Here is a 12,118-nt window from a genome sequence, read left to right on the forward strand (position 1 = left end):
TTCGATTTAGGTTTCAAGCGCAACTGAAATTCAACTTCTCGAATCAAACTCAGAGGTGAGAGGCGAAGATAGGCAGGAGGCCAAGAAGACAAGCAGTCAGGCAGTCAGGCAGGCCGGCAGGCAAGTGGGCAAGTCTCATAATTCCCAAATGTATCGCTTAGACACACAAACCTACACTCAGACAGACGTACAATTTTCAAAACTCAGCCAGAAGCAACGGCTCGACCTGAGTCATACCCTGAATGCATGAATATGAGAGCTTGTTGAATTTGAATGAAACAGAAAAAGAAAGATCTATCAGAGTCCATATATATATATATATATATATTCTTGATCGTACATCTCAATCCATCAGTCGTTCACAGTTGCTTGAGAGTTCAAGTACGGCCTAATGAACGGAAAGTTGATTGAGGCCATGATTGAAGACGGTGCTCTTGTCAGCCTTTGCAGTGTGAGGGTGTGATCATAAGTGTATATACTTATATTTAAGTAGATCAACTGGTATTGCCCATTTATGTATGCTATAAAGTCTTAACACCGTCTTGTCGGGTATTTGCTAGTCGAGCACTACCAACTCGAGGACTCTTGCTTGCTTCACTCTGCAGCACTCAATCGTAACTGAGCAGCGCTGTAACTGTATCTCTCCATCTCTCTCTGTATGTGTGTATGTGTGTAGCTTGTATACATTTGCAGCTAAATCACGTACTGAGCAAATGTGCTACTAATGAGCAGCAGAGAATGCGCTGCTTGCCTCAATACGAAACGTTGCTGACTAATCTCACTGATTTTACAAATGATTGTCAAGCATGTCTGTCCAGCTCACTGTCTGTCTGAACAAGTGTAGAACAATGTGTACTACAAACACACACACACAGAGCAAGAGAAAGACAGAGAAAGAGAGAGAGAGAGAAAGAGAGAGAGAGAGAGAGATAGAGACAGGTACACAATGAACGCACACTGGACAATGGCTGGCATTTAATCATTTGATTCAGTCGTGCGTTCTGTTTGCCCTTCATGCTCTCACTCTCTCTATCTCTCTCTCTCTCTCTCTCTCTCTCTCTCTCTCTCTCTCTGTCACCGTGTGTACTGCTGTCAACAGTTACTAAAAATAATCGAAGCACACTTAATTGAGCTCAAATTCACACAGCTAACTGCATAAATAAACAATGCGCCCATTGAATAGTTCAGCTCAGGCAAATTTTGAGCTCTGAACTTGTTGACTTTGAGGTTTTTCTTTAGCAACATTTAAGAGGGTTGCAAGGCACATACGTTTCTTTCATCATACATATACAATTAAGCAGTACTTACCTGGGATTTCAGCTACTCTAGTGTTGATTCTGCTAATCATCTATAATCTATGAGAGCCCTAACATTGAACTATGTCTTTTGGGATATTTTCTGCAATGTTTGATTGCTGGCTATACTTGGCAATATCTAATATATATAGGGCACTACGACTTGAAGCTAAAACCAAAGAGAACTAAATCAGAAAAAGGTCAAATAAATAAGACATTAAGTAGTAATAGAAAGTTGAATAAATAAGAGTTATCTAGATTCTAATGATTGATATCGATAAACGAAGCAAGGTTTATCGGAATATTCCTGCTATATAAGCTGGAAGCACACATCAAGAAAAAATAACTGCATATACTTCGAACCTTGAGCTGAGTCTAAAAGCATGATTTGATTGATCTGCTGTGCTATGTTTAAACAATTAATCGATTAATCGATATATGAAAAGGTATCGTTAACTTGAACTTGAGTTAAGTGTAAAATCTTTACAGAGAGAGACAAGTAGAGAGAGCATGAGATAGAGAGACAACCAGGCAGTTAGACAGCGCAAGATTGATTCGATAGTTGATATCGATTCCATCCATATCTTTGGCATATTCCATCCCATACTTTCTGTCTCTGTCTGTCTCTTTCACAATTATACTAGCCTAACCAATATGCCCACTTTCAGCATTTTCACTGAGTATAAAGTAACTCGTCTACAGTCGATCAGAGTTCCGAGAACCACTTAATCTTAGTTAAGTATTTTCAGTTAAGTCCTTTCGCATTGATTGCCAAACAAACCACTCAAAATGAAGCAAATTTCTGTTTTCGTTCACGAACTTCTCGGCCTTGTGGTTCTTATTGAATTAAAGGGTGAGAAAAATCTCAATTTCATTTACCTGAAATTCATTTCCATGAATTATAATTGCCGTCGTTGAATGCCTCATTAATTAAGCGCGCGAGCGAAGCAGCTCGGAGTGAGCGAGTGAGCGAACGAACGAACGAAATGAACGAGCGAAACGAACGAGTGAGCGAATTAATTTAATAAAATTATCTACCCACAAAATTACGCTCATTATTTACCATATTTATTTAGTTATATTGAATGAATGTGGTATTTATATATAATATAAGCCTGATTCGATGTCTTTGTTCTATGATTCGCATGAAAATAGTTATAGTCTTGCTATCTCTCTCTCTCTTTGTCTCTCTCTCTCTCTCTCTCTCTCTCTCTCTCTCTCTCTCTCTCTCTCTCTGTCTCTCTCTCTCTTTCACTCATATAATAGCCAGCTATCGTTTTCTCTCCTCTTCTAATTATTTATTTATATATCAGTATTTTTATATACTCCATCCCAATTTTCTATCTCAAAAGATCTGAGCAACATATTAAGCCGTAGAGGCGCATGATAGTAATGCTATCTCTGTTACTCATACACTAGCAGATGCTTTGATCTGCCTCTCTCTTCTCTTTCTTTCTCCTTTTCTTTATATCGGTTTCTACATATGTAGACCCATCCCAAATATGTTTCTGGGATCGAAGTGTTTGTTTTAAAAATAATACGGTCTCGTATCTCTTTCATTCGCTCCTTAGATAATTCTCTTTAGCTAACATATTTAGCATTACTTTATAATGTTAATGAAATGTTAATTAAATAAAAATGTATCAAATTATTATTTTAATGAATTAATCATTAATTAATAAATCATTTTAAATGGAAGTCTATTCCCAAATTCTCTCATTCTAAAAATTAACAAAACAAAATGAACTCAATTAGCTCCTTGGATCTACTAAAATATGTCAGGTGGTATTATTTTTGATTGATATTAATAATATGGTATGTATATATATATATATATATATATATATATATATATATATATATATATATATATATAATGATATGGTATGTATATATGTATATATAATATAATATGATAATAATGATAATAATTTATGTCTATATTATATTAACAAGTTAAGGTAACTAAGCTATATATATATATATATTATGTACTTGAACCAATTCGGTTCATATAATTCTTAAAATTTATGGCATAGCTTAATAATTTATTTTATAAATATATATTTTATTATTTTATTTTTTTTAATATATATTTTCATGCGCTTCTAAATATTTTAAATATACAAAAAATAAAATAAAAATAAAAAGTATTAAAATAAATTGTTTACTAATATTTTTGTCAATATAAATAGATTGCTTTCAAATTCATATATACTCACATATTTAGGCTGTGTTTCGTCCTTGTTTCAGATTTTCAGATTTACCTCAAATGGATTTTGTTTTCAATTAAATTTTTATATTTTTTGCGCGTCGCGTTTGATTTTTTTAAATATTTATTTTTAGTGGTTTAATTTATGTTGCTTTAAGGTTTTGCTTTTGTTTTTATATTTTATTGATATATAATTTGTTGTTTTTTTTTTTTACTTTAATCTCAAGTTCTGTTTGTCTGCTTGACTATTTTCCAAACTATTTGCTTTAACTATTTATATATTTTGATTTAAGTTTATGTTTTTATTTTTAAGGGAATACAACAATGCTGAACACGAACAACAAATGCAACAACAATAATTTATCAACTGTTATTATATGTAAATATATATGTATGTATATAGATCTTTGTATCTGTCGTAAAATTTGATGTTTATAGTTGAAATATATATATGTATATTTCTCTCTCTCTCTCTCTCCCTCTCTAGCGCTATCTCTGTCTGTTGTACTGTAGGTTCGGCTTTCAGGTAAGTTTCGTTGGGTTTGCTGATCGTTTCTTTATCTCTAATTTGTACCTTGGGGTTACGGTCTGTGTAGGTACGACTGTAGCACTGTGGGCACTCGCTAGATGCGACCATCAATAGTAACAACAAAAAGCAACAATAGAATTCATTTTTTTGTTTTTAACACTTGACACCACCAAAAAAAAAATGTTGATGAAAAAATTTGTATTGATATTATTTTTTTTTAATTTGCGATTTTTTGTTTTTTTGCGATTTTTTTAGTTCGGCACAAGAAAAAAAAATGACTTGAAGTTGGCCAAAAACTTGTTGCACGCTCAACATGTGTGGGCCAGGCTTGTGTGTGTGTGTGTGTGCGAGTGGTGTGTGTGTGTGTGTGTGCGGGCGACTGGCGGTGGGGCAGGGCGTTTTTGTTAGTTGCTCGTTTGGCTGCCTCGTCGCTTGCTGCTGCTGTCTGCTTCTGCTTCTGCTTCTTCTTCTTCTTCAGCTGATTCTTCGGCGTTGTCGCTGCTGTGGCTTGTGGCACACAACCTTTTGGCTTGGATGTTGCACAGCATCTGTTGCGCGGCACGCTGCCCGACTAACGAGCCAGCCTCGTCTGCCTTGGCATCGAGCGTCAGCGTCAGCGTCAGCTTTAGCTTCGCTCTCGCTCTATCTTTCTCTCTCTCTCTCTCTCTCTGTCTCTCGCTCGCTCGCTCTCGCTCTCTCGCTGACAGAGCTGCGATGTGCGTCCTTGCTGTATTGGGGGCGCCTTCGTCAACAAGTGGCAACTGTAAAAATATATATATATATAGCACAAGCCCCACGTTGCACAGTTGACTAATCGCTGCCGTTTGTCTGCGCCGCCTTTTATAGCTGCTCCCAGCTGAAGGACATCAGCACTGACGTCGACGTCGACGGTGACGGCGGCAGCGGCAGCGACAACGACGTTTCAGCAACAGGCAACCAGGTGATTCGAAGCTCTTGGGATTTGGCTTTGCTCTGTCTGTATATATATATATGTGTGTGTGTGTGTGTGTGTGTGTGTGTGTGTGTGTGTGTGTGGCATTGGCAATGGCTGCTGGCGATGCTGCGTCGCTTTGCATGGGGTAAGAATTGTGCTGAATTGTCTGCAGCTGGGGAAGTGCTGACAACGCGTGGGCGGCTTTTTATTCACAGCCTTGTGGCAGACACACACACACACACACACATACACCCCTAGATATAGTCTGACTGTGAGCCTTGCTACAATTTGGCAGAGAGCCCGAGACAGATGTCTTTAGGTCTAAGCACTAAGAATTCGCTTCGATTAGCAACGACTCAATTAAAGTAAAATTTTCATATTCGCGATTTCAATTTATATTTCAAATATTCTTTGTGGCTAATCTTAAGATTGTTTGTGTGTGGTAAAAGAGATGGATATATAGATGGCTTACAAGGTTTGGACATGGATGGAAAGAGTCTGATACAGAGGAGGAGAAAGAGTAAGAAAGAGAGAGAGAGAGAGAGAGAGAGATTGAGATATATGATAGATTCGAAAACTTAAAAATAGATGGGAGGGAGGGAGAGAGAGAGACAGTGAGAGACAGACAAGGAGAAAGAATGAAATAAACAGGCAGAAAGAGAGAGAAGGTGGGAAAGAGAGAGGAGAAGAAAGTCTGTGTGTGATAGAATAAGTAGGGGAAAGGTAAAAACAAATGAGAATGAGAAACATACATAGATAAAAACTGAGAGATATACGATATATACATAGATATTGAATAGATGATAGAGAAAATTCGGATATAGGATAAAGGATGTAAGATATACGATATAAGATAGATGATAAAGGATAGAGGGTAGAAGATAGAGGATAGAGGATAGAGGTTAGAGGATAGAGGATAGAGGATAGAGGATATAGGATATAGGATATAGGATATAGGATATAGGATATAGGATATAGGATATAGGATATAGGATATAGGATATAGGATATAGGATATAGGATATAGGTTATAGGATATAGGATATAGGATATAGGATATAGGATATAGGTTATAGGATATAGGATATAGGATATAGGATATAGGATATAGGATATAGGTAATAAGGATATAGTCAATAGGTTATAGGATTATAGGATATAGGATATAGGATATAGGATATAGGATATAGGATATAGGATATAGGATATAGGATATAGGATATAGGATATAGGATATAGGATAAGGATATAGGATATAGGTTAAGATATGTAGGGAGCGTGTTGAGAATAGTGAAAAAAAAAAGATAAACGTAGGGCAGGAGATGGAGGATATCAGTTAGTTTGAGAAAGAATGCGACATTTTAGTAGTAGAGTGGATTAATAGGAAAATATACACATACATCGACATACATATAACTTATAATAAGATAGCATAAATATTGTAGATAGACTAAAATCTAGAGGGTTATGAAAAGCCAACGAAATTAAAATAAGAAGTATAGATGATAGCTAGGCGGAAATTCGATACTAAATTTAGGCAGTAAATGTATACATTGATATACAAGTGAATCAAATAAAGCGCATATCTATTAAGAGGTAAAAATATAAAGTACGATAGATGAGTGCTATAAGAGATATATGTGCAACTATTCGATTCACTGATTTAAACTTGAAGTAATCTTAACATTTATACAGTAAACGAAATAGATTATGGATTTGCTTGACAATATTCAAGGGAATAATTCCCAAATCGAAGTTGAGTTAATGATTGAGAATTTCAATGCCAAATTGTATTGTTTCTGTTCTGAGTATTAAGTCTCTGCTTTTATCAGGAACTATTCATCACATAGGCACACAGGTAAATGCTGTCATTTGCTTTCTCCGAATGCCTTAATTAACTGAACAAAATTAGCAGCTTTTCTTTGTGACATTGCTGCCTCCGCCCGCTCTCCCTCTTTTTGTCTATGTCTATATGTAATTGTTGTTAATTATAAAAGCCCAACTCTGATTTTGGAATTTGATATTTGCATTGCTTTAGCCTTGCATTCCTCATGCATCTGGGGTTGGGGCGGAGTTGCTGCAAGGGGCTACTGTTGTTGTTGCTATTGTTGTTGTCGTTGCCACCGAGTGGTATTAAGGTGGCTAACTAACAATGCGTGCATCGCAATGCGAACTTGAATTCATATAGCACATTGGACGGCAATTGTTAGCCAATGCATCCAATCAGAGCTGAGCAATGAAGGTCGTCAGCAGCAAACAGCGCTGCTCCTGCGTAAACGCAATTCATACGGATATGAAAAATGATACCAATGCACTGTAGCCGACTAGCAGATACCCTGTAAGCAGGTCAAATGCCAATGAAATGCTATAGTTAGGCCACGACTCCTTGAAGTATGCAAGAGAGGGGCAAATTTTCGATATATATCGAATATTAGTTCATATTAAGTGAACATTGATCGATTATAAAGAGTAGTGTTCATCGATAATACATAATGTGCCACTATATATATAAGTCGTCTATAACATAATTTAAATAACAATATATCGTTATCGATTCTAAATTATCGATAAAAGATAACTTCGAATTTAAATTATAATGGCAACATACATAGATCTTTGCCGCAAATAATTTTATATTAAGGGATAGAAGCTATAAGTCCGCAGTAAAAATCAATAATTATCGATAACAAATACATGAAAACTAAAATTTCAATAATCAATTGAATATTTGTACTTTGCGATAAACTTCAGTTAATTAATCGTTTTTGGCTATACAATCAAATGGTCAATAGTTATCGATTTTATAAAATAATCGATTAATTTATCGTCTGTTACATACAAACGGCTTGCCTCCATATCGTTTCAGTGTCGCAAAATTCGCTGGGTATCGACAGTAGAAATCCCTTTTTGACTTGGCCGCCAAATGCAATTGTGGATCGCTCATTAGCTGGGGCCAGTGGGCGGAAGAGATTGTGCTGGATTGGATGCAATGCCCACGCACTGGGCTTACCTGTTGGACATGCGAACGAGGCGTATGCGCAATATGCACTTTCAACAGGTTAACCTTGGGCATGGGGCACACACACACGCACACACAGACACAGACACGCACAGCTGCCAAGGCCAGCAACAGTTGAGCAGCCCTCTCGCTCGCACAGCTGGCCAGAGGCCCCCGTCCTGCTGCTCCCACTCCCATTCAGCGCATGCTCCAGACAGCGAGGCGACAGCAGAAAGCGGAGCGCCAGCTGCTCAACGCCCATTGGCCGCTGACAGTCAGCGTTGGCTGACGACTGTCGCGGTCGTCGCTGTCGTCGCTGTCGTCGTCGCTGCCGTCGCTGCTGCTCTTGCTGCTGCTGCTCGGCTTTGCCTATGCCCCCGTATGCTGGCGCTGCTTAGCCTCGTGAAGGGGCAACACTTCGTTTAGCTTTACTAATTAATTAGATGTGTTTGTTGTTATTTCTGTTTGTTTCATTGTTGTTTTTTTTTCTGGCATTTGTTGTTGTTGCTGTTGTTGGTTTTTTTTTGTTTTAGCAGCAGCTTAAGCGAGTCGCGCATTAAACGCTCAGCGCGCAATCCGTGCTGGATGCAGCACAACGGGGATTTCCACCTGCCTTACAGCTAGATATTTAAATTGGCATTAACATTGATCGGGCCGAGCTATCTATAAATATACACATATATATGTATATATATGTATTTTGTCAGTAATACAGTTATGAAGGCATCTGCTTGCTTGAGCAATTTGAAATTGTTTTGCTCATTTTGTGGCTTAGACTTGAGCTTAAGTCAATTTAATTAGTTACGGAAATAAGCGGAAAATATCGTAGTCTAAAGAGGGAAAACTCTTTAGCAACAAATTATGCAAATGTTTTATGTAAAAATATTATAAAATCATTTGTGTCTGCCTGAAATCGTTTAAGGGAAGTGTTTAATCGTACGAGTAAAGTATTACTCTACTAACTAACTATACTATATACTACTATACTATACTACTAACCATATACTATACTACTATACTATACTACTAACCATATACTATACTACTATACTATACTACTAACCTTATACTATACCACTATACTATACTACTAACCTTATACTATACTACTATACTATACTACTATACTATACTACTAACCATAGCTATATGAAAATAGCTGTTCAAGTTATCGATAACAATTGTCTGGCGACGCGTTCAATTTGATTTTCCATTTACTTATGAAATATATTTTAAGCATACATTTTATGGAAATTATTTGGAAACTTGCCAGAAATTTTTCTTAATTTCATCGTCTCACAATGAGCCAAGAAATCCCTATACTAAGAATACTCTAAATAAACTTTAATATAGTCCATAATCTGCTATCTGCAGTGCCTATGAAAGGTCCTACCTGAAGTCCTTGATCAATGCTCAGCCAGTCCACAAGGCAGCCGCGACAGATGCAAGAAGGCCATGTCGAAAGTAACTCAAAATAGACTTTTTACTCTATTTCTGTTTAGTTCAAGTAATGTCATAGATGGAAACAAGTAAAAAAGCTCAAGTCGAGACTGCTTGACTGCGAAATAAAAATCGGGAATAGTTATCGATTTTTAGAGAAAAATTCGATATGCGCGTGATATACACGCACCTAGGAAAAAGATGTAAAGTCTCCAGCTCTTATTTACTCCGAGATCGACGCGTTCATACATACGGACGGACGGACAGACGGACAGGGCTAAATTGACTCAGCTCGTTGCCCTGGTCGAGAATCTATATACTTGGTAGGGTCTGCCATGCCTCCTTCTGCCTGTTAACCAAACCATTATACCCCGATTTCCCATTTTCTATTTGTTCAGGGTATAAAAAACAATTGATTGGGTCAAATGGATTTTATTTTACTCCCACTTTTATCTATTACTCCCATTTGGTCAGCGCGTAAGTAGGACAAATTTAAGTTTATACCACGATAAATTATGCCCAAAGCTGATATAACTTTTGATTTTTAATATCTCTTGCTTGCTATATATACTCGCATGTGACATCATATATTCATGCATAATCAGTGCAGAATTGAATTCAAATGCGTTTCATAAGGCTAATTTGCATGTTGGCCGTGCATATGTTACCTGCGATAGCCAAACAATCTGTTCAAGGTGCTGTTTGCATAAGTTCATCATATGCAGCGCTGCCAATTAGCACGTCAGTTGGAGGTGGACGTGGATGTGGACGTGAAGATTGAGAAGCAACAGCGGCAGCAGTAGCAGCGCCATGGTGACACGGTCAGGGACGCAAATTCGATTCCATTCAATCTGAATGCCCCGTGGAGCTCAGGTGTTGCTATGTTTGTGTGCGAAAGATTCGCATATGGCAGCTACAAAGGGAGTGAGTGAGAGAGAGAGAGAGAGAGAGACAGAGCAGGAGAGAAAGGCGTTGATTGACAGACGCGCTAATACCACGCATTGAGTATACACAGTAAGAAAAGCATATACATACACATACGATACGATACACATACATGAGCATATCCTATAGTCAGACCTTACATCAAATTCTGTATTAATCTGTAATCTGTAATCTGTATTATCTTGGTAGTCTTCCAGAGCATCCATACATCACCTCACCTACAAGTAATATATGGATGCTCAGGAAGACTTACGCATAAGACATATGCATAGTCATCCTATCGATTTTTATCGATTTTCTGGAAATGACATATTACTGTAAGACCTTTCACTGTATGCAAAGAATCTATAAACTTCTTGGGTTCGATCAGACCTTTTTTCAGACTTCTTTAGCTTAAATAACTGATATTAAGGCATCGATCATTTAGGATAGTTCAGGCCTTCTTTGGCGACTTTAACAAATATACCCCGCTTACACATCTCACCTGACTTACAGGGTATCCAACATGAAAGAAAAGAAGACAGCCCGAATAAAAAAAGCAATACCTTCCTTTAGGCTACAACTCTGCTCACAGCTCGAGCTCCAGAATAGTTCTTGGAAAACACGGCGGGAGCTTGTGAACAGAATCGATAAATTTAAAGCGTATATGCTCCGGATGCATCAATCAAATGCAATTCAACAGCAATACGGCCGCTATGTTGGACTTGCAGGGTATAAGTTTGACAGTCCTTATCATATTGGCGACATTTAAGTGCGGTCGTGCGATGCTGCGAGATGAGCCAAAACTGCGACCCGGAAACCATAAGCACTGAAGCAACAGAAGCAGCAGAAGTCCGGCGGCTCGAGGCCGTGGCTCGATTGTGGATGCGCGACGCTGTTTGACCTGTTGCCATGGTTGAAACACATAAAATTTAACATAATGCCCGTTCATGCCGGTGCCAAGGGGCAGGTGGCAGCAGTGCCAAAAGTCATAAATTACGTTAAGTCGCGTGCGGGCAGGAGGCGGGCAGGGGGATTGGCGTGCAGGAGTCGAGAGCCAGGCTAGGGCTGGGGAGGGGGGGTGGTGGCTCATGTGTGCATCATCATCGCGTGTCGCCTTGCCAACTCGAAACTTTAAATGGGGGACAGGTACACAATGAGAGAGACAGACAGACTGAGAGAGAGAGTGAGAGTGAGGCAAAGAGGGAGGGGGAGAGCGTGAGGTGGGAAGGGTTGTAGTTGGTAGATAGTGCATTTGCCGTGGCACCTGCTGCGGCGGCTATTTAAGCCAATTTTCAGCTTGTTGCTCACTCAATTTGCGACCAGGCCCACCGCCTGACCCACCTGTCTCACCTGAGCCGATGCGCGCGTGCCACGCCTACCGCATGCGTTGCCTAATTGGAACAACTGTTGCGGGACTTTAATCGCAGTCAAAGCTGCACCAATGCACCTGCCAGAATCTTTAAAGTTGTTACTCAAAGAATTACAGCATACAGCATACAGCATACAGCATACAGCATACAGCATACAGCATACAGCATACAGCATACAGCATACAGCATACAGCATACAGCATACAGCATACAGCATACAGCATACAGCATACAGCATACAGCATTCAGCATTCAGCATACAGCATACAGCATACAGCATACATACAGCATACAGCATACAGCATACAGCATACAGCATACAGCATACAGCATACAGCATACAGCATACAGCATACAGCATACAGCATACAGCATACAGCATACAGCATACAGCATACAGCATACAGCATACA

The 12,118-nt window shown here is 38.6% G+C and overlaps 1 protein-coding gene across 6 annotated transcripts in view; it reads right to left on the reverse strand.

The window, feature by feature from the left end:
- Positions 1–4,864, reverse strand: part of rsh (Rap GTPase activating protein radish) — a 155,979-nt gene extending 151,115 nt beyond the window's left edge. For 5 of the 6 annotated variants that reach the window (XM_089263526.1, XM_089263527.1, XM_089263529.1 and 2 more), the window contains exon 1: positions 3,518–3,968. In XM_089263526.1, the coding sequence (XP_089119652.1) occupies positions 3,518–3,519 (2 nt within the window). In that variant the 5' untranslated portion in view covers positions 3,520–3,968. Of the gene's footprint in view, positions 1–3,517 lie in introns of all 6 variants that reach the window. The other variant, XM_089263524.1, reaches the window with a different exon arrangement.
- Positions 4,865–12,118: the final 7,254 nt, after the last annotated feature.

This window comes from Drosophila navojoa, chromosome X, assembly GCF_054131105.1.
Source record: "Drosophila navojoa isolate 15081-1374.11 chromosome X, UAZ_NAV_1.0, whole genome shotgun sequence".
Taxonomy (NCBI): Eukaryota; Metazoa; Arthropoda; class Insecta; order Diptera; family Drosophilidae; genus Drosophila; species Drosophila navojoa.